Source organism: Fundulus heteroclitus, chromosome 17 (assembly GCF_011125445.2).
Source record: "Fundulus heteroclitus isolate FHET01 chromosome 17, MU-UCD_Fhet_4.1, whole genome shotgun sequence".
Taxonomy (NCBI): Eukaryota; Metazoa; Chordata; class Actinopteri; order Cyprinodontiformes; family Fundulidae; genus Fundulus; species Fundulus heteroclitus.
Window position 1 is genome coordinate 7,576,046 of NC_046377.1, and position 22,697 is coordinate 7,598,742.

General features: G+C 42.1%; 2 protein-coding genes across 3 annotated transcripts; one reads left to right on the forward strand and one right to left on the reverse strand.

Annotated features, from left to right (window-relative positions):
* Positions 1-451: 451 nt before the first annotated feature.
* Positions 452-2,417, reverse strand: stmp1 (short transmembrane mitochondrial protein 1). Its single transcript, XM_012873550.3, has 3 exons — positions 2,252-2,417; positions 1,522-1,575; positions 452-945 (listed from the first exon to the last, which is right to left on the reverse strand). The coding sequence occupies exons 1-3, from the start codon at positions 2,264-2,266 to the stop codon at positions 874-876; spliced, it is 141 nt and encodes a 46-aa protein (XP_012729004.1). The 5' UTR covers positions 2,267-2,417; the 3' UTR covers positions 452-873.
* A 68-nt stretch (positions 2,418-2,485) lies between these two features.
* On the forward strand, positions 2,486-22,558 carry LOC105933834 (dynamin-1-like protein). 2 transcript variants are annotated; one of them, XM_021322051.2, is made up of 19 exons: positions 2,486-2,708; positions 3,056-3,197; positions 10,108-10,154; positions 10,244-10,315; positions 13,266-13,352; positions 13,452-13,614; positions 13,715-13,835; positions 14,538-14,669; positions 15,777-15,983; positions 16,156-16,276; positions 16,363-16,518; positions 16,596-16,685; positions 16,763-16,855; positions 17,920-17,973; positions 18,281-18,361; positions 20,909-21,040; positions 21,142-21,251; positions 21,971-22,130; positions 22,501-22,558. In XM_021322051.2, the coding sequence occupies exons 1-19, from the start codon at positions 2,607-2,609 to the stop codon at positions 22,555-22,557; spliced, it is 2,127 nt and encodes a 708-aa protein (XP_021177726.1). In that variant the 5' UTR covers positions 2,486-2,606; the 3' UTR covers position 22,558. The 2 variants fall into 2 exon arrangements, with proteins under 2 accessions (XP_021177726.1, XP_012729003.1); XM_012873549.3 differs by lacking the exon at positions 18,281-18,361 and having other exon boundaries at positions 2,487-2,708.
* Positions 22,559-22,697: the final 139 nt, after the last annotated feature.

The window sequence follows — 22,697 nt, forward strand, 5'->3', positions numbered from 1 at the left end:
TTATTGTTGTCATTAAATGTGCTAGCCTAGATGTAGCCTTTAATGCTCAATTAATTTAAATTCCTTTGCTCAAAACATCAGGGAAAAAAAAGGTGAAGGTCTGAAAGTCGACTTTTCAGGAATGACATTCACACAAAGTTTACCGAAAGTTCGCTCGGTGTGGAAAAAAATGCTTTTGTTTGGATAGTAATAGTTTTTTTAATTATATTTGATGCTTTTGTACTTTTAATTCTTTATGGATGTTATTATTTTTTGCCAGATTTATATTGTTGTCTCGTTGCACTTTGTTTACCAGACAATCTGGTCCAGTTGACATTTTTTTTAATAAAATGTGGTTTTACAAGGTGAAGGCAATAAGATCTGTCAAAGTGTTATAGCGCCACCTGCTGTACATATTTGTAGTGGGAGTTGATGCTGTAATACTGTGAAACAAAAAGAGACAGCATTCCAATGACATTTTCTGTAACTTTATTTTAGGTTAAAGGATTTAGAAACATTTATGACAACACATCAAAATGTTTGGCAGTTGTTACTGAAAATTCAGAAGGTAGTACAATTATGTTTTCAAAGTGTTGCACATTTCAATGCACTTTAAACAATATCATCACACTGCGTTATAGAAAACCCAGGCATCCAGTGCCGCCAAACGCTTAGCTGCATTAGTCTTTGAATCTAGTTTCTGCACACTTCAGCCAATGAGGAAGGCTACGATAGGGACAAGCATTTATAACCGAGGAGGGAAACAAATACTGGTCCTGGATATGCTTCTAATTCTCAAATAATCCTTTAGCAAATGCACCCCCACTTAGCCGATAAAACCCTGTGGAATAAATAATCTCTGTAGAGGATGTCTCTTCCTTGCTGCAGCTCCGTTCACTCCGGAGGCTTCTTCTTGGCCTCAACATCCTTCTTGAAAGCTTCAATTTTCTTGGCTATGTTGGGAACCTAAGCAGGTCAGAATCTAAAGTTAATATCGGCGATAACAGTGTCTTTTAAATAGAAATCACTTTAACATTTTGCAAACAAGGAACAGGCGACACTTGGGTGTGTGGTTTGTTTCAGTTTAAAGATGTCAGATTTTCAAGGTTCAGCTTTCTGATTCTGGGATTTATGTCTGGTTTGGTTTATTGAACGTAGTGTAGTAAAATGAAGGCAAATTCATAAAGACAATTAAAGGAAAAAAAAACAAGCAAAAACTAATTTTAAAACCCAAGGTGCTAAAGTTTATTATGAATTCTTGGTAGATAGTTGTACAGAACCTGGAAAATGAACAGAAAGGAAGGACACAGGAGAAAAGATACGGAGGAAGCAATGACAGAGAAAGTGGAACACGCGTAGGAAACAACAGCGAATGAAGGATGACAAAGGATGTTAAGAATTAATGAACGAAGAAACAAAAAGGGAGAGGGAGGTAGGAATCAAGGAAAATGAAAGAAGGCAACAAGGAAAGAAGGACACATGGATAAAGGGAGGGAGGATGCAATAAAAAGTATTTTTGATGAAAGAAGAAATATGACTTACTTCATAATTTTGAGCGAGGTACATCCCCACAACATTCCCCAAAGTGAAGCCAGCCTGAAAAAAAACAAATAAATAAAGCATTTTTGTTGTTTCAGCAATCAGCTCTCATGTTGGTTCCTGTCATTCCTGTTAAGGTTAGTCTGCAAGCACTCTCAGAATTACTTTTCTTCTTTAAATGAGGGATCACTTTTCCCCAGCAATGATTGACGGTTTGATTTCAAGTGTGCACCTAATAAATTAAAGTTACCAATCCGTTAAAGTATAGCTCACACCTTATAAATATAATTTCTGTATAAAAAAACAACAGTTGTTTCTCAAGCCTTCATTGTGCAATGCTACCCATTTATTCTCACATCTATCCAGTGTAATAGTACATTAGGATTAACTGTATCACAAGCTTTTTGACAGCTATGATTATTTAAATTCATGTTTTTATGCTTGGGATGTTGCACCAACTGTCCTAAAACCATGACAACTGAAAGGTGTTTTACTGCTCTTTCAGAAATTAATAAATTAAATATGGCTAGTGACATAATCATGATCACAATAAAACTTCTTCAAAGGACCCAAACATTTCCCTGTGGGCCATTAAGCCAGTGTATGATTGCATTTTTTCAACTTTACCAGTGCCATTTCATTAGCATGTAGCGCTAAGTTACCACTCAAGCTACTACGGATAGCAACTTCAAAAACTGTGGATGCCTGGCATAAAAATTAAAAGATAACTCACCAAAAACTGCAACATAATGAAGCAGATACCCTTAATAAAGCAACGTCCCGTTTAAATAAACGTAACAGTTCAAAGCAGGTAGTTATTTCAATGTTAAGTGATCCGAACCAGCTAGCAAAGGAGGCTAGCCGTCTATCAACTGGACTGTGCGCATGCGCGTGAAAAACGAACGTTCTAAAGCAGCTGACCTGTAGCCTTTCCCCCTTTCAACGTTCGAACGCCGTTCCCACTCGGAGAACTACAACTCCCAGCTCGACGCGGTCTCTGCTGTTGCAATGGTGGTTCCGGGGGGACATTGAATGACTTTGGCTCCACACCGATAAAGAGTCTCTTTAGAACCAATTAGACAGCGAGCATGGAGGCTCTCATCCCGGTGATAAACAAGCTGCAGGACGTGTTCAACACGGTGGGCGCAGATATCATCCAGCTGCCGCAGATCGCTGTGGTGGGGACTCAGGTAAAGAGACCGAGCGTTTGGCGATAGCGGTTGTCATGCTAGTCGTAGCCCCATATAACCTTGATTTAAATGTGCGTGAACGAAGCGGAAGCGTTGGTATTCGAGAGAGTTTGATTAAACACCATCGTGCGTATGCTACGGTGGTTTGGATGACACGGCTGTTTCTATTTGGGGGGGAATCATAAAGTCTGCGCAGGCTGGCGTTGAAGGCATCATTAGCCCACATTCTTAAATTAGCCCCTATTAGATTGAAAGCGGGCCAGTTCCTGAGTGGAAACTCCTGAGCTGGCCGGACAGATTTCCACATGTGGGTGTGCTGGTGTCTGTAAATGTCGTTGTGCCTCCAGAGCAGTGGGAAGAGCTCTGTGCTGGAGAGCCTGGTGGGCAGGGACCTGCTGCCCCGTGGGACCGGCATCGTAACCAGGCGACCCCTCATCCTTCAGCTGGTCAACGTGGATCCTGCAGACGGACGGAAAAACGAGGATGGAGGTGGGTTCCCCCAGGAATCTATCTATCTATCTATCTATCTATCTATCTATCTATCTATCTAAATGAATTCACGTGTTTTTATTTATCAGAATTGGCATAGAAATGGTCTGGTCCTCTTCTCAGATTATTGAGAGTGTAGAAAAGAGTTGAAGGGCATCTTAAATCAGCGCTAGGTTACATTTTTACCTCAATATATCCTCCTCTAAGTACCCATGTTGGTAATCTAAGCGTTGAGGAGACGATCAAGGGCAGTGTCCACCCCTCTTAATTTTCCATGTGTCTGATACACACAAACTCCCTGAGCATTCACTTGACCCCTGTGAACATCTCATGTTCACTCTGAGGCTACATTGTCCAAAACCTGAGATTATAACAAATTACATGGTTTACTTAAAAAATCAAATTACAGCAATGATTTCTTTTAGATTACTTGGTGTAGATACGACTGATTTTAGCTCGATTACATGGAAAAAGACAAAAAACTAGAACTATTTTTTTTGAAGAGCTGTATAGAATGCTTTATTTCAGAGTGGGGGTCCTGCTAAGGAAGAACTGAGAGACATGCACATCTTTCAAGAGTTCCAATTTCATTGCCATTAAATTATTTAAATTTTCTGCAGCGAGATTTAGCCCAAGGATGTGGTGCTGTGTGCAGCCTCTCTTCTGGCAGTCTGCCCCAGGGCAGCTGTGGCTACTAACGTAGCTCACCTCTGTCAGGGTGTCAATGACTGATTGTAGGGTAAAGCGCTTTGGGATGGTCGGACTTGATAAAGCGCTCTACAAGTACAAGCCGCCTGTGCCCGTATTCATATAGAGCCACAGAGTCCTCTCAGGGAGCTCCTACCTTAGCCTTAAAATTCTTACCTAGGAGTCTTAGTTTAGAGGCGATTCAGATCGCCGCTGAGAGGGACTGATTGAGAAATGTGTCGTGATGATGAAAACTAGCAAAACGTATCGATTGTCACACAGCATCAAAATGTTTTATAAAGCACCTTATTTAGATCCTAGTCATCATTTTTGATTTATTTTAACCCGCCAGTCATTTTACTACCTCACCTGTTTGATGTTAATACGCACTCGCCCGTCAGCATTTTGTGGGGATTGCCTGCTTGCATGAAGCGGTCAGAGTTGGCAAAATGACCCGCACGAAGCGAGGCCATGGCATCACACAAGCAAAAATGATCATGCAATACAGAAAATACTTTCTCACCTCCTTTTTATATATGCTCTTTGTAAATTTCACTCCTTTTTGTTCATGAATATCCAACATTTTTCTACTGTATTATCTATTTATCCTCCAATAAATGACGTTAGTTGGAGCCGTGCATTTAACCCAACGGGCCGCTGGAACTACTTCATTTCCCCCAATGGGGATGAAGAAGTTTATCTAAATATTCTAATTGTATGATTGTTAAAGATGTTTATGTGAGAGAGCCAATCAGCTCTCTCCGTTTCCACCATCTTCTCTGCTTCAGACACGTTAAAAGTTCTCTTCACTCATAACATTTTGTCACTTTAGGAGCTCTCTGAAGGCCTAACATGCTTTGTGGATAACTTTTATTTTACTGAAGTAAAATTCTAAGAAAAATCTTAGAATTTGGGAAATTCTACGATTTTTCCTGAAGAGCTTCTTTTAGACTTAGGAATCATTGTGAGTAATATGGGCGCTGTAGTCCTCATGCATGCGCTGATACAGAAACATACTATATAACAGAGCTGCTTTCCAAAAAACCAGGTTAGAACAAGAAGGCTGGGCAGAAAGCAGCAGAACCCGTGCACTGCAAAGGCCTCCAGCGGCAGCTGATAACGCCACTAGAGGAATAGAGCTCCAGAAACAAACAGCAGGTGTAGCGCTCATAAACCAACGCAGTATAGAGTTACCCATTGTGAGGCCATGCAAAAATAAATCAACAAACATATGATAATGTACAATACTACACACCCCTTCAGACATTTCATCTTGATATGTGTCTTTGAGCTGCTTTGTACGGAGCCCGTCTGGTGACTTGGACACAAAAAAAAAGTTTACAAGATGTTGAGCCGTGGTCACGCGTTTCTAATGCGTGGGAATGAGATAGTCACCTCGCATTAAGCTGTATACACTCTTATCATCCATTCAAATTACACAGCCACGTCAGGCAGTTGCAGAGAAGAAATTTATGAAGTGAAATCTGTAGTTTTTATTTGTTTTGGACCGATTCAATTGGAGGGGTCGTTCTTATTCTTAGGTTGAATAAGAATGACCGGGAACGAGATAGATAAGTCATAGTCACAAGTTATTTGTGAGGGAGCTCCTTTATAGTGGTGTAGCATACATTGAAGAAACAAGGAGAACATAGGCTTGATTTCGTTTTATTTCAACCTTGGAATGAACTATAATGACATCCTACGATCTCTTGCAATTAAACACCATGTGGTAATAATTAAGAGAAACTTAATTCGGGTGCTGAAGGCATACGGATTGAGATGTAAATAGTATGCCAACGTTGGCCCCGTTATTGACTTCATCCAGAAGGAGCCGGAAGGATCTGGGAGACTGCATGGCACCTGTTCAAAGGGACATCATGGAAATCTGTCGCTCGGCCTGACACATTCGCGTCAAATATGTAGGCATCTTCACAAGTCCACAACTGGTGTCAGGTTTGACTCCATAATGTGCGAAAACAGGCATTTCTAAGACACTTTTTCAACCTAAGAATAAGAATGACCCCTCCGATTGAATCGGTCTAAAATGAATAAAAACCAGATTTCACTTCATAAATTTCTTCTCTGCAACTGCCTGACGTGGCTGTGTAATTTAAATGTATGATAACAGTGTATACAGCTTAATGCGAGGCGACTATCTCGTTCCCGCGCAGTAGAAACGCGCAGCCACAGCTCATCTTAAAGATTAAGATCTTTAATATTAATGGGGAGGGATAGTGGCTTCTGTCTTTCCTAATTGGGGTTGTGTTAATACACACCTGTGTGAACCTATATCGAAACTCCTGCTTTTATAGAAAGGGTTTCTTCACACCCTGGATCAGTATGGAGAAAGGCAATTACATAATAGAAAATGACAGTATTGCTAGGATTTATAACCCACCTTTTATTCTCCTTTCTTCTAGTCTTCTTTTGTGTCCTTCCCTTCCTTCTGTCTGTCCTTCCTTTTATCCAATCTTCCTGTCTTATCTCCTTCCTGCCTTCCTTTAGTCTGCGTGTCCCACTGTTCCCCCTTTCTTTTGTCATTTCTTCCTTTTACTCTTGATTCTTTTCTTCCTCGAGTCCTTCCTGTGATGATTCCTCGGTTGAGGAGCGTGGTTTAGGGGAACTTGTTGGATGCGACGGCAGCTTCCAGGCTGAATAATACGGTTGTTATTTTTCTGGATGCCACTGACAAGGCGAATAGAGTAGCTGAGAGGGAAACCGCTGTGAGAAATGCGCACGCTACTGTATTCCCTCTAGTGAACGCAGCAAAAAGGATCATCCTGTCTGATTTGCCGCCTTTCAGCAGCGATGACGTCGAGCTGAGGGAGTTGTCACGCGTGACTGCTGAAGTGAGCCAATCGACTACACCAGGACGAAATGGATGCTGATGAACTAAGGATCAGAGATGATGAAAGTGTTTTTTTTAAAGGGCTAAAAAACGAAAAGAAAACCCAAAGCCTCAAAAGGTGTAAAAGCTAAAAAGATGGAGGAAAAGCAAAAGATGAGAAAGGAGAGTGACTCAGATTCTGATTGTGATAGAGAGACTTCTGACTCCTCTATTCCTGATGGTCAGAAGACTAATGGCTACCGCCTTGAACAGATTACATTTTTTTTTTTTTTTGGAAAGAACCAAAAGATTTTCTCACGATAGAAAACTGTTGATTCAGCCGAGTGGGTAAAAGAGGCGAAGGACTGCTGATGGCTTAAGGGACACTGAAGTGTATAGACTCGATTTTTTTTAAATGATGCATCAGGGAGTTTCAAAAGCAGCAGACAAGATGGATCATTTTTTATTTTGTGCGGCTGTGAGCAGCTTTAAAATCTCATCTGTACACTTCAATGGAGCGAGGGAGATGCGGAAGAAAAGGGGGACTTTGCATTGTGAACTTCGAAAATCGAAACGCGTCGACGTGGCTTTTGCTCAAGAAACTCATCGCAGTATTGATGATGAAGTCGAGTGGAAGAGTGGACGGGATAGGAATGTTTTTTCTGAGCCATAAGAGCTCACTGGGTGCCGAGGAGTAGCAATGCTTTTCTTAAATAAAAAAAAAACTTAAAAAAAATCTTTCCTCTAGTTTCTCTTGACGGCGCGTATACATACAGGAGGATATTGAAACGTAGTATTGGAACCTATGATGTGGTTTGTGTATGGCGATCTAAACGACGGAAAAAGCTGGCAGTATTCACAACCACACTGTAAAGATAATTACATTTCTTTAGCATGATTAGATTAATATGACCATCTTAGTCGTCATTTACACATTTTCAGGGTGTGCAATCTGGGTCTGCTGGCTTTACCGGATCATAGCGTGATTTTTAGGAAATGTTTGTAAATGGCCTAAGCATGCCTACTGGCAATTTTTTTACTGTTTTTGTTAAATGATGGTTTATTTAACAGAAGGTATTTCCTTCATTTGGAAGTGGTAAGATACTAAATGCCAGTTTACATCTGTACAGTATTGGTGGGAGTTGTGGGACAAAATGTCACGAGAGATGGTAAAATCTGTTGAAGAGACTGATATTGTGGATCTGCAGAATTTCAGTCAGTCTACAGGAGATTGGGGCTGAACAATTAATCGCATTTGCAATATAATCGCGATTTAAAAAAAACTGCAATTTCCAAATCGCAGAGGTCTGCGATTTTTTGGCTGTGTAACAATTAGTTAATCAGACGCGTCCTTTAGGTGTCAGTAATATGTTTAAAGTGGATTTGCCTCCACATGGAAGAGAAGACAGTTGCAGCATTTAAATAGTCTAATTTTATTACTTGTTTTAGAGTTTATATAATCATACTGTTTTTACCAGAAACTTTCAGGAATCTCACCATAGCATTAAGTTCTGGTCAATCAGTTTAATACATAGACTTGCTTGTTGGTTGCACTTTATGTTCAACAAGGATCGATGTCCAAATCAATTAAAAGCCGTTCTCTTGAATAATATTCTGATTAATAAAAACACGAAAAGTTCTTGTTTTTAAATAGTCCTTGTTCACAAACATCTTTATCTAGAGGCCATTTTTGTTGTTTGTGGTTAATGCTGAGAAAAGTCTAAATCAAATTGCAGTTTTGGTTGAAATATATCGTAGGCAGAACGCAATCATTTCTGCTCCGAGCTGAGACACAGCGGCTCTTTTAGCACCTGATCTGCACAGCGATGAAACAGATTGATTTTTTTGTTTGTATATGTTTAAAAAGACGTGATAAATTAAACTGAAAAAAATAATCGCATTAAATTGCAATCGCAATAATAGGATGAAAAAATCGCAATTAGGTTATTTCCCAAAATCGTTCAGCCCTACAGGAGATCGATGACGTTTTTGTCCACTGGAGAGAAAAAAAGGTGGTGTGGAAGCTGTCTTGGCTGATCTGCTAGGGCTCAGAGCTCTGGTCTGTAAATTTTTTCACAAATATCTCTGGAATAGACGCTCACTCTAAATTCTTCTTCAGCTTTGAGAAGAAAATGGGCAAAATCTCCATTCATTGTATTCAATCGAAATAAAGTATTGCAGACCAGTCAGGCTATTGTCTGCTGATCTTCTCAAAGGTTCTGGCATGCAGATTGAGAAATTTTCGGGACTATCCCTGGCAGATCAATAGGAAAAAAACATCTAATTAATTCCAAACTATTTGGATGCCTCTAATTTATTAAACAAAAACTTTGGTCTGATGTTCCTCTAAGAAACTGCATAGATCGGGTGGAGCACCAAGGTCTTTTGAACATTTGAAGGCTATTGGTTTCTCTTCTGGACTTAATGTCACAATAGAGGGTTTTAATCTGGGCAATAAGTGTTTGGAAGGTTTAACGGTGGCTTAAGTGCTCCTTTTAATGTAAAGAGACGCGGTATCGGACAAGGTCGTGCAATGTTAGCGTCAACCTTTATGTCGAATTAGAAAAAGGTTACACGAAGTAAAAATGAATGGCATTTCTTTACCTTTACAACTTTCCACATAAGTAGATGATATTTTCATGGCTGGAACAGGAGAGTCGCATGTTCTCATTTAACTTTATTTTTAAGGTTACTGAATGCTTTGGTAGGATATCTTCATCCAAAGAGCAGTAAAAGGGAGAATAAATCTTTAGGAGGTAAATGGGCATGAAAGGGACTTGAATAACGTGATGAATTAAAGTGTGTAAAAAAAAAACAAAAAAAAAAAACTTTTTCTCAAAAGTTGGTAATCTTTTTTTTTTTTTAAACATATAGCGTGGTCCCCTTTGTGATTGTGAATAATTAATAGTCAAGTGCCTTTGATTGCCAGCACTTTACTGCCACTTTTTTTCCAAAGATATTTAATGAATAATAGGGTGGAATCGTAATATGTAAAACCCTAGAATTCATTAGGGTAAACTTTTTAGTTTTTTTTTTTACCGATGCCTGTTAATAGTTTCCCACTTGATCAGCGTATAGTGATCGGTTTTAAAAGGTCTGTCTCTGTCACTCTCTTCCTGACCGCATGCAGGCGCTGCGGTGTGAAAACGCACAGGACGTCAGAGCTGCTGCGTTACAGGTGTCTGTAGATTTACCAGCAGAGTTTAGCTCCTTGTAGTTCAGCCAACTCTTTCTTCTCAACCCCTGTCGGTAGAGAAACCACATTATCACGTGTTGTCAGAAGTCGATCCTAGCTGTGCTTGATTTGCCTCTTTTACATAGTGGTTCCTTTCTAGTTTTAACAAACTTTCTTCTTTTTTTATTATCTGTAACTCCATTTCTCGTTGGGTCTCACAGGTAGAGATGTAGAGGAGTGGGGGAAGTTTCTGCACACTAAAAATAAGGTATTCTTCTACGTAATAATGACCAATGTGGTTGTCTTGGGTCACGGCTTGTTGTAAAGCTTTTTCCTCTTTTCTTTTTTTTTTTCCAGATCTACGCAGATTTTGATGAAATCCGGCAGGAAATTGAGAGCGAAACGGAGCGAGTATCTGGGACTAATAAGGTGAGATGGGGAGGTAGGGCAGCACGTGTGTGTTTTTCTGATTACAAATTAAGGCTTAAATAGTTGCTGTGATCAGAAAATTGTAAACATTGAGTTTGATAATCTTGCGAGGAGTAATAACAAATTCCCAGCAACAATAATCAGTAAATAACTTGATGTTTGGATTTTTAAAAATCTTCTGGGTTGTTTGTTGCGTCTCTAAATTTATTGACTGATCCTGAGGGGTCGTTCTTTCTCAATGCAGTCTGCGTGAATGTTTCTGTTTGGGACAGAAAAATCAATAGAATTATGCAACTCTATTAACTATTATAATAATGCGGATTTTTAAGTCCGGTCGAGCCGGTCAAAGTACTTTTATCTGCTATTTTCCTGTAGCAAAGGCTTTGTAAAATGTTTTATTTGTTTTTAAATAAATGACTGAATTTTCCATCGTTGCGCAGTTCTCTCCTGTCTTTTTGTTGTCACTAGAAAAATTAGGCTACCCTCACAAAGATGCTCCTGAGACAGTTAAAGCTGATGGATTTTAGCAGCTACACTTGAAAACTGCTGTAAATTCACTCCATACTCTTTGGAATGGTTTAACCGTGATTAGCTTTATACTTTGTGGACACAGACTATTTCTTTTTTTTTTTTTTACTGAATCTGTTGTAGAGCACCTGTGATCGGGATTTAAAGTCAGTTGGCTGCAGCCACAAACATTAAATTCGGATTATTAGTGCCCAACGGGAGTTGAAGTCTCTCTGTACTCTGAAGAAACCTGCAGCATCAACAGATATTGACCGATTAGGATAAGGCTCTGGAAATAATCAAATGTCGTTCAACTCCGGGTCCAAGCGATCACAAAAATAATACAAATGTCTAAAAATATAGTTTTTCTGGAATTATTATGCTCTATACCACTTTTCAAGGCTGCTCTTTTTTTTGTAAGGTCTCCTGTCCAATAAGCACTTCTATGGAGCTGATGCAGTTACAGCTTGCAGCGACATTGAAAAGAGATTTGACATTGTAAAATCAAACATTGAAAAATTTAATATTGAAAAATCACTTGCAATGACATCGAAAAAGAGATTTGGCATTAAAAAATTAGACATTGGCCGTGCCCCGGTCGGGGGCGGAGCTAAATTGAAGGCCCCTTCATGGGCCTTCCGTTTTTCTGGTACTCCAGGTATCATCTATCTGCTGTCACTGGTTTATCTCCGTGACACTACAATCACTACTAGCTGTATAAGCTAATGCAGATAATACTAATGGAAATAATACCCTTTCATGTGGTAGAGCAGGGGTACTTGACCGGAGCTTTCCATAAGTGTAATGCAGGTAGATGATGAGTATTGGAAAAACGGAGGGCCCATGAAGGGGGCTTCCATTTAGCCCCGCCCCCGACGGCAAACCTGTGCCAGCTTGTGAAGTCGTAGCTGAAAAAAAAACTGCAACATAAAATGAGAATATCATAAGTTTTTAATTTCTAACAATGTTTGACCCTTTAATGTCTAATTTTTGCAATGCCGAATCTTTTTTTTTTCGATTTCCCTGCAAGTTGTTACTGTTTTAGCTCCGCCTCGGCTAAATCCACGTGCCCAGGTGAGCGTGAGTAAAGATGGCGGAGAGAGAAGAGGAGGAAGAGCCGCGCCAACTAGGCGCTTATGAATTTAGGCACTGTCGGTTCACAAAGGTTCTGCAGTAAACTCCAGCGTACTCAGAAAAAGCCGGGAACGTAAAGACCAAAACTGCAAAGATATAAAAAGGCGAAGGAGTCAAATGACGGGAACCTGGAGGTGACGGCAGCAGCGGCATATTTTACCAAACAAAACGGTGAATAAGTTAATTAATGTGGAAAAACCTGAGATTTAAAGGCGAAAAAAACACACATAGTGTCCAAGACTTTGTACAGAGATTGAGCGAGGGGCCATTAATGGATAAAGTGACTGGACTTTTATTTTACTTTAAATTAAAATACCCATCTGGTTCTTTCAGTAGGTTGGCGTGCTAAAATGTCATCACTTTGGCCAGAATACGTGGTTATATGTAGCATTAGTTGTGAAACACATTTTCTTATTTTATTTAAAGAAATCTTTCTTTTAATATTTTCAGTTTATTTTCTAGTGTGTTTTGAAAGCACCCTACAGTAATTATTTTCTTTATTTAAAGAAATGGTTTAATAAAAAGCTCCACAAGACGGCAAGGTAATTTAGGGGCAAGTTCATCTTTAGAGTAATTTATTGTTCTCTGTCTGCAACAAATGTCTTTTTTTTTTCTGCCAAACTCATATAGTAAAATTGTTATAATTCTAATTTTTGCCAATTATCGAGCTGCCCTAATATAAGCCATTTGTGCCAGGAAATTATTACATACACGCACAACAGCATGTTCTTAATGTTTTAAACTTAAAATCTGTTCACGATTGAGCTGTTTTAATTTATGCCTCAAAATATAAGATGGAGTTCACATTAATATTAACAGTTTAAATCCCTAATGCTGTTTTAATCTGAAAAAATAGTTTTTTCATATAATGGTGAGAAAATTCAACCAAACCTACCCCAATAGTTCAATGTATTATCAAAACTGCTGATTAAACGTGTTTTTAATTAGTTTGTACCAGCAAAGCGGAAATTATTCACACCCCTGGCAGATTCAGCTTTAGACTTTTCATTTAAAAGTTTCAAACAGCCCAACAACACAGATCCGGCTTCCTGGAAAGGTTCCCGAAGGAGAAGAAAGGCAACTTTGTCTTTAATTCTCATCTAAATCATCTGATTTGTTGTTTTTTTTTTCAGCGTTAAAGCCTGCTGATTCACGCATGAATGACATCGCCATAAGAATATTGTTGGACTTGTGAATCCAACACCAGCTGGGAAAAGAACCTGGCATGCTTGGTGTTACTAGACGTTAGGAACTGGTTGTTCTTTCTATTCTGTCGAGCCACGCTGAGCCGATTTGTGTTCCTCTGCAGGGAATCAGCGACGATCCCATTCACCTGAAGATCTTCTCCCCTCATGTTGTCAACCTCACGCTGGTGGATCTGCCCGGAATCACCAAGGTAACCCGTCCTGTTTCCAGCTCCGCAGGGCGGGGCCTTTGATCGACCTGTGAAGCAACGTGACACTAACTTCTTTTTAATGCTCCTGTTCCTCGCCAGGTGCCTGTGGGCGACCAGCCCAAAGACATCGAGGTCCAGATAAGAGATCTGATCCTTAAGCACATCTCCAACCCTAACTGTATCATCCTGGCAGTCACGGCGGCCAACACAGACATGGCCACCTCGGAAGCCCTTAAGGTGGCCCGGGAGGTGGATCCAGACGGTATGAAAGCCTGGTGGCAAAACATCTTTCAAAATAAAAGTCTGGCATTAAATCAAAAGTCCTACAACCGCGCTGAACTGTCACAATTGTGAATCATCAGGCAGGAGAACGCTAGCTGTGGTGACCAAGTTGGACCTGATGGACGCCGGCACCGACGCTATGGACGTCCTGATGGGCAGAGTCATCCCCGTCAAACTGGGCATAATAGGAGTCGTGAACAGGTCTCACCCGCATTTAGCACCCGACACAAACCTGAGGGCGGTTCAGAATCAGTAAAGATAGAAATAAAGCAGTCAGAGTAGTTACTCACAGTTAGTGTGGCAGAGATTTCATGTGAAAATTTTAGGGTTTCTTTTAGGGTAAAGTCATAGTTTTATTGTAATTTCGTCATATAAAATCTGTTAAAAAAACCTCAACTGAGCTATTAGGCCAGGAGTTAAGTGTACTCTTTCTAGACAGATTTATATAAGTCAAAGGAATCTGTTTTTAAATAAAAAAAAATAAAGCCCATCACCAGCTAGCTGAAGTGGATTTTTGCTTCATATCATGATTATTATAATCAAATTTCTTAGTTAGTTGAACTTCAGCATGAATGCTAATTTTAATCACCATAAAACTTTAATACCAGCTAAATTTGATCAAGGTTATCATTAAATCCAGAAACCATTTAATTCCTGCAACATAAAGGTTAAGAATTCATGAAGCTGAAGGAACGACACGTAACGCATTTGTCTCAGCGACCGTATAGAAGTGCCCTAAAGACGAGCCTGAGTCTGTTCTGGGACTGATTCTAGTCAGATATAGTCACAGCACCCGCCCCTATTCTCAGTTACGCCTCGCTGCTCTGAACCTAAGAGCAAAGCATCGTGGTGAGGTGGAGACGTCCTTCTCTAACCGCCGCCGTTTCTTCTCTGAACCCGCAGGAGTCAGCTGGACATCAACAACAAGAAGTTGGTGGCCGACGCCATCCGCGACGAGCACGCCTTCCTGCAGAAGAAGTACCCGTCCATGGCCAACAGAAACGGCACCAAGTACCTGGCCCGGACCCTGAACAGGTAAAGCCTCCTCTGGAGGACTGGAGCAGGTGAACCGTTCAGAAAAGAAAACAATCGGCTTCCGTATCGTAGTAGTAGGATCAAGATGTCTATATTACAAATAAATAAGCTCAAATGTTTGGGTGCAGAGGTTTAGACAGACATTGTAGCATTTTCTGACAGTTTAAAAGGTGAACAAAGCAAACTTTTGAATCTTTTAGCCACTGTGCCTCCACCTCTGTTTTTAAAACATGATTGAATAGATAAATACACATTTCATTCAACCAAAGGAGTCGAATGAAGATCTTTAACTCCAGCTACAGGTGATTCTTCTGCTGCTTTTTCAGCTAATGTGTCCCTGTGTAGTGGTGGGTTGCAGCACGTTGCAAAAGTCTTCAGAGCCACTAAAGTTTCCCACATTTGATCCCATTGTTGTTTTATTAGGATTCTCTGTGACTTTGACTAGGCCACTCTAACCCAGTCAATATGTTTCTGTGTGCATGGTTAGTTTTCCTACGAGGGAAACTTCCATCGTGTCTCCTGAGGAGGAAACCTTCCTTATTTCTTAAGATAAATATTATATGAAATCAGTTATTTTAATGTCTTCAAGTGTGCGTAGGCCTCATACATCCCCTACATGTCATGAGGAGATGAAGTTACTCATAGACTGATCCTATCAGGGGACCTGTGAACGCAGCTGGTCACACTGCATCAGGCACACTCCACAAAGGGTTTTGCATGGGTCTCCCTTTACATTAGAATTATGCAACGCTTTGTGTTGGTCTGTCACAGAATGCCAGTGAAGTACATAGAAGTTTGTGGATGTGTCATGGAAAGGTTAGAAGGATATTATTGTGTTTTAAGCCGCTGTGTATATTTTTGCTGACGTTAAGGAGCTTGTTTTTTACTTTGTTGCTCAAGTAATACTTGATTTTTTTTTTTTTATAACAAGCGAAACGCTGGCAGTGAGTGACATTTAAAGTTTTAAACTCCCACATTTCCCTTTCCTGCTATCAGAGAACCTGACGTAACACCAGGCCTAAAGAAGCTAACCTGAGCCATCTGAAAGCTGCTAATGTTTGGCATCTAAAGCAAAGCGCTCTGCCCTTTCCCCCCCCCTAATGTCAGGCTACTGATGCATCACATCCGAGACTGCCTCCCAGAGCTGAAGACACGGATCAACGTCCTGGCAGCCCAGTACCAGTCCCTGCTCAGCAGCTACGGCGAGCCTGTGGAGGACCAGAGCGCCACCTTGCTGCAGCTCATCACCAAGTTCGCCACAGAGTACTGCAACACCATCGAGGGCACGGCCAAATACATCGAGACGGCAGAGCTGTAAGTAGCGGCTCCGCCACACGGTGGCGCTGTTGGGCCAGCATACAGAGAGAGAGCAGCTGCTCAGCTGCATGGCTTTCATCATTTAATGTGACAGAAGTTGTGAGTTGAAGCACGCTCGGCGGAGCCCGCAGACCTCATCCGTCTCTTATGTCCGGCCGCTGCGTTTCAGGTGCGGCGGAGCCAGAATCTGCTACATATTCCACGAGACGTTCGGCCGAACGCTGGAGTCAGTGGATCCTCTGGGAGGCCTCAGCACCATCGACATCCTAACAGCCATCCGGAACGCAACGGTGAGCCCCCGCGCCGTCGCCACAGCTTTGCCGCTGTTAAGTCGATAAACGACGAGGTTAAAGCCCCCGCTGCCTTCCTCCTCCAGGGCCCGCGCCCGTCCCTGTTCGTGCCCGAGATCTCCTTCGAGCTGCTGGTGAAGAAGCAGGTGAAGCGCTTGGAGGAGCCCAGCCTGCGCTGCGTGGAGCTCGTCCACGAGGAGATGCAGAGGATCATCCAGCACTGCAGCAACTACAGCACGCAGGTAGACGGCGGCCCAGCTCGGGTGTCCTCGTCTCCTCCAGGCGCGCGCGCTCAGATTCACGCTGCTCTGTCTGACAGGAGCTGCAGAGGTTCCCCAAGCTGCACGAGGCCATTGTGGAGGTGGTCACCTCGCTCCTGAGGAAGAGGCTGCCCATCACCAACGAGATGGTACAGACCTTTGCTCGCATGCATGCTCTCGTCTTTTAGGCTGCAGAGCGCAGGGTGAGGTCTTCTTCTTGTTGCAGGTTCACAACCTGGTTGCGATCGAGCTCGCCTACATCAACACCAAGCATCCAGACTTTGCAGACGCCTGCGGAGTCCTGAATAACAACATAGAGGTGTGTGCTCGCTGTAGAATCCCATTCTCAGCCGCGCTTAAGAGTTCCTGCAGAAGTATTTAACATCTTGAACATTGCCACAAAGTTCTGTGGGTTCAGGTGGGCTTAGGGTCTTTATGGTTATCGTGACAGGAATTTGAGTTTATCTTGATGACGATAAACTCCCCTTAGTGGCATCTGACACTTTCAAAGGTGCCAGTATGTTCAGGATTGTTATTTTTGCTGTTTTCTCCACCGTTTGACTCTTTAGAGCCTCTAAGTATCAATTAATTCAAAAATATAATGACACACAGGTACTTTGTGCCATTTAGTGATAGAAATCACACTTCTGCAACTATGCACTTTGTTTCAATATATGTCACATTATTAAATATGCTTTTTAAGGAAGGCTATAATTGACATGAAGTCCCAGCCACACAGTTATCTAAAAAAGGCTGCAAGAAGCTGTAAATAGTCTTTTATCATTATCATCACAATATATCATGACTAAAATTTAAAGTCCATATTATGTGACAGACCATCACTAATTAGGACACAATAGTGCATGTGAAGCATGCTGCTCACAGTGGAACACGGTGGCGGCAGCATCATGCTGTGGGTTCAGGCTGCGTGGAGTTAATTTCAGGGCAATCCTGAGAGAAATAAATGGAATGGGCCCGATCAGAGGGGACCAGCTCCAGTGTTGAGGAGCTACTCTACACGTTTTAGATCTATACCTGGTTTAACACGCCTGACTCGCCTGCTGATGTGGCTGATTCAGCTGGGGTTGGAGAGGGACACATCTCTGAAGGTTTATTTGTGTGATAAACTGGTCTAGTCAAAGCCCGGATTTAATTCCAGTTGAGAATGTTTGGCTGCAAAGATGCTTCCCGTCCAGGGTGACTGACTTTAGGTTATTTTGAATAACACTGGGCGATGAAAAACCCTCTTTTGGAGTTTTTCATCGTTGCGCCACAAAGTGTGGACAAGTTGAAGCTGTGTGAATACTTCAGCGAGTAAGGTTGTTGGGTTTGTTTGTTCATCAGAAACTCCAAATTATAGGCGGCTCTGTTTTTATTTCCTAGGAGCAGAGGAGAAACCGGATGAGGGAGCTGCCTGCTGCCGTGCCGAGGGACAAGGTAAGAGCTTTATAAAATATTAGAAAGGCAGCTCATTTGTTCTAATACGGGGTCCCAGTCTGCAGCGTCTTCTCACAGCGCCGCAGCACGGCGACCTGCGACACAAAACGCTTCGGATAGTTTCCGTCCAGGAATTTAATCTTAAATCTCCAGACTCGTTCTCTCAGTCTTAACTTTCCACCGCCAGCAGCCTCTTTTATTCTGTCTTCTCGGTGCCGTTTTTTTTTTTCCTCCTTTTTTTTTTTCTTTTTTTTTCTTTCTCCCCTCCTCCCCTCTTCCAACATTTATGCTCTCATATTCCTGCTAGTCTGTTGGCAAAGGCCCGGCGGGCCCAGCTGCGGTTTCTGGCGAGCCCTCTGCGTCTGGAGCAGACCCGGACGGTGCCAAGGTGGGCACAGACCCGCAGCCCGCTGGCCCGGCTCCCGGGCCGGCTGCGGTCTGACGGCGGCGCACGGCTGGATGGATGGATGGACGGATGCTGAGATGGTTGGATGTGCATGAGCTGCTGGCATGCACTGTGATCTTTGTCTGCTGATGTTTTGCTGTCCGTCAGCCTGACCGAACTCGCTCTAACAGCTGTGTGTTTTTTTGTTTTTTTTTTTTTTATCCCCCTGGCCCACGCTTGTCCCAGAGGAAAAGCCTTCATCTGCCTCTCTTCCCTTTTTTCCAACAACCCCAACACGTTTTAACGCAGCTTCTTTATTTCTGCCATGCCGTTTGGACGATCTTGTGAGGTTATATACCTGACACCACCATGGACACAGATTGTTAGATGACGTTTGGGCCCTTTGACGTCATTTAATGAGTATTGAACAAGCAAATCTCAACTAGTTTGAGGACTTTTTTTTTTTTTTTTTTTTTTTTGCCGTGGCAGAATCATGCTGAGGGTGTGTTTAGCTACCACCGTTACTCGTGTCGCAAAGACTGCGCTTTATTTCAAATTAATAAAGTTCAAGATGGAGGAGGAACCCAAGCACATCAAAGCCCAGGCTAACGTTTAGCTGTTTAATGGCCCCCGACATCAACGCTGCAAAGATATGTGTCGGACTATTTTCAACAATCGTGTTCTGATACCTAATCTAGTGAAAAGGGGTTGGCCCCTTTTAAAGATTTCGTCTCTTTTTCATCACACTTTAATATTCAGAAGAGTTAAAACAACATAACAGAATCCTGATTTTATTTATTAGGGGAGAAAAAGTCATCCAAATGGAGCTGGCCCCTCGGTGCAGAGGTAATTACTCCCTAAACGCTTTACAGCAACAGCCAGCGAGCTCACCGACACTCTTTTTCCTTACTGAGGAGGAATTCTGTGTGTTTTTGTTCTAGCATTTTATCTGGTTTAGAATCCGACTTTGATTAGGCCACTCCAAAACCTTAGTTTATGTTTTGTTGTTGCTGGTGTGCATCCAGTACCTGAGGACTGGATGCTCTCCTGGTTTTTCTGCTAGTGAGCTGAATTCATGGTTCTATCGTTTACTGCAAGGCGCTGAGGTCCAACAGGCCCCGACCATCCTGCTACCACCACCATGTTTGACTGTTTCTATGTTGTCTAAAATGTTGCGTTTTGGGTTATAGGTAACAGTACGCACACGTTACAGAAAGTTCCCATTATGTCTCGTCGTTATTTGGCCGACACCAGAGAGCCTTTTTGGTCAGCGGTGGGTTTTGCTCCGTCTTTTCTTGTTTAACACTGACCTGAATTGAGAAAATGGACCAGGCTGCTGGCCAGAGGTTGCTCTGGGTTGTTTTGGGATCTCTTGGATGAGTTCTTAGAAGAGGTGAGGTTGATTGGCCACTCCTGGGAAGGTTCATCAGTGTTTTTAATTATGTGGATAAGTTCTGAATCTGGGTTTTTAGAGTCCCACAGCCAGAGTTTTGTGTGGTGCTTGTTTTTTTTTAATCCGTTAGGACAGTAGCTTTCTTTATTCGCCTGATTTTACAGGCCTGGGTGAAACAGAGCAAAAAAAAAAGAAATCACAGGGGAATCTCAGTGATGTGATGCTTTATCAAGGGGGCAGTTATATTCCCATAACCCAAGGCTGGTTTGGATGGCTTTTTATACTTACACAGATTATGGGATAAAAACATTTGTGTTAATCTGTCACACAAAGCAAATGGCATCTGTAAGGCGGCAAATAGTTTTTCATGGCAGTGGGAGCCAAAGATTGTTGATCAGCTCAATCAGAACAGGTTGTTCAAATGCACCATGGAAACCAAATTGTGGCATTCATGCTACCTTCTGTGTCTCAGATTTTTTTAAACGTATGTTTCTTGTCTCAGAAGGGGCCCTGCATGAATAAATGATTAACTTTTCAACTTAAAAAAAAAAGGCTTTAAGACAAAACATGTCAGATAGCCAAACAGGATGTGGAACTCCCAGCAACCTAAAGTAAGGTGCCCCTAAGTCATGATCTAAGGCTGAACTTGTTTAATTCTTTTGGCTTAGAAGTCTGTCTAGTTTCATTCTCGTTTTAAAGGACATTTTAATCTCTGGCACATGTCAAATAAATCTCCCACATCATGATCCTGCTACTGCCTTGCTTCCCACCATTTAATCTGCCTGGGTTCATTTTCATGGGCGCTAAATCTTCCTGGATGATGTTTTGCCGCTGTGCATTACGACTTTGTGAGGAGGCCCAATCTAACAATGACATGATAAAATAACTACACAACGATAAAGTAATAGCAGGACGCCAAGCAGGTGTCTCAGATCGCTTCATAACGAGGTTTGCGGTTACACCACAGAGGAATAAATGGTTGATCATACTAACAAAGCTGTGAAGGACGTCACAAGATGCAAACCTGGACATCTTGATTGATATTTTTGTATCTGCTTGTTCAAGTACAACCAACCACCGCTGCTGTCCTAACCCTGCTTTTAACCCTTGTATCAAACAAAGGGAAGCTGTTGTGATAGGTGTGCTCTCTGTTTTAGGCGCCGGCTGCGGGGCCTCAGGGGGATCAGGACGGCACCGGCAACTGGAGGGGGATGCTGAAGAAGGGAGAGGAAGCGGCAGGCTCAGGACCAGGAAGTCCCCTCAGAGGAGTTGTCAACTTGCTTGACGTGGTAACCAAACCTCACCCTTCCAGCACCAAATGTCAGAGATTAAATTGTTTTTTTTTTTTAAATGAACCGCTTTAAATGTTTTTTCTTTTATTTTCACCCAGCCTGTCCCGGTTGCCAGGAAGCTGTCGTCACGGGAGCAGAGGGACTGCGAGGTCATCGAGCGCCTCATCAAGTCGTACTTCCTCATCGTCCGGAAGAACATCCAGGACAGGTAGGCCCACGGGTTCAAGAAGACAATACGTTTATGTCAAAGGACCTGGTGTAGGTTTGTTCATCAGTCATCCACACATTTAGCTGACAGGGGACTTTAAAACAGAAAAGATCTCTGAAAGCTTGTTCTCACCAAAAGAAATGGACCAGCACCTGAAAAACATTACCCAACCGGTTGTGTATTTGCTTTGAGGAAGATCTGCTCAAAAACTCACTTACCCGTCTGGTTCATCAAATTGTTGGGCCTTTTCTTTTAACCTTAGACTTTTGCTGTCTGATGATGGGAGAAAAAGCCTGGAAATTAATAAATCTTTTACCGGAGCAACATAATCCTACTTTAATTAAAAAAAAAAAACTCCCAGTTTTAATATGAAAGAAGTCTACCTTTACATTGATTTGGATGTTTTCTGGCTGAGATGACCTGATTATCGAATGCATCTTAATGGTGTCATGCAAATAAAAAATGGTTCCCACAGCATCAGATCTCCTACCCGACCAGAATGCAGTTCTAGTTAATCCCCCCAACAGAGATGCCACTTCTTGCTGCAGGGCCTTAACTTCTCTTGATATTGACTCAGACCAGCCTCATGTGTCATAGTGCCAGACTGAACATTTCTAAATAATCTGATTTATAGATGTGGATCGTAGTTTCAATCTTTTAAGAGCCTCTCTGTAACATGTTGGTTCCCTCTTCTCGCTCCGTCTCCTCCGTCTCTCCAGCGTCCCGAAGGCGGTGATGCACTTCCTGGTGAACCACGTGAAGGACAGCCTCCAGAGCGAGCTCGTCGGACAGCTGTACAAATCGGGCCTGCTCAATGAACTGCTGACAGAGTCTGAGGACATGGCCCAGCGGCGCAAGGAGGCCGCCGACATGCTGCAGGTAACCTCCTCCCCTCAGTGGTAGGAACGTCGTTCTGCGCTGCAAAAACGGATCTAAAAATAAGCAAAATGTTCTTAAACAGTGTTTTTATCCTTGATTTGAGCAGGTAAATAAAGATCATCTGCCAATGGAATGAGTATTTTGACCCCTAAATTAAGATAATTAGACATCCTGCACTTGAAATAAGATGGAGATGCAATGTTCCTATTTTAAGTGCAAAAATCTTATTCTATTGGCAGATCATCTTATTTACCTGCTCAAATCAAGGACAGATACACAAATTTTAGGAATTTTACTTATTTTTAGTTCTGTGTTTGCAGTGTGTCCCGTTTGTTTTTAGTGCTGACTTAATTTTTTTCCCCCCCAACAGGCGTTACAGCGGGCCAGTCAGGTGATTGCCGAGATCAGGGAAACGCATCTTTGGTGAACAAAACAAAGTGTTTTGGCTAGAGGACAGCCGTTCCTCTCCATGTTTGAAACTTGAACATTTGGATCTGCTACCAGTCAGACCCTTGATCAAATGTACAGTATGTATCATGTTAGCGAACAAGCACTTAAAAACGTGTA

Excerpts from the sequence above, each read along its gene's own strand:
- LOC105933834 (XM_021322051.2), top strand. The coding sequence starts at position 2,607 with ATGGAGGCTCTCATCCCGGTGATAAACAAGCTGCAGGACGTGTTCAAC. Across the intron at positions 16,519-16,595 it reads GCAGCAACTACAGCACGCAG|GAGCTGCAGAGGTTCCCCAA; the intron begins GTAGACGGCGGC and ends TCTGTCTGACAG. Across the intron at positions 16,686-16,762 it reads TGCCCATCACCAACGAGATG|GTTCACAACCTGGTTGCGAT; the intron begins GTACAGACCTTT and ends TTCTTGTTGCAG.
- stmp1 (XM_012873550.3), bottom strand. Across the intron at positions 946-1,521 it reads ACCTCGCTCAAAATTATGAA|GTTCCCAACATAGCCAAGAA; the intron begins GTAAGTCATATT and ends TGACCTGCTTAG.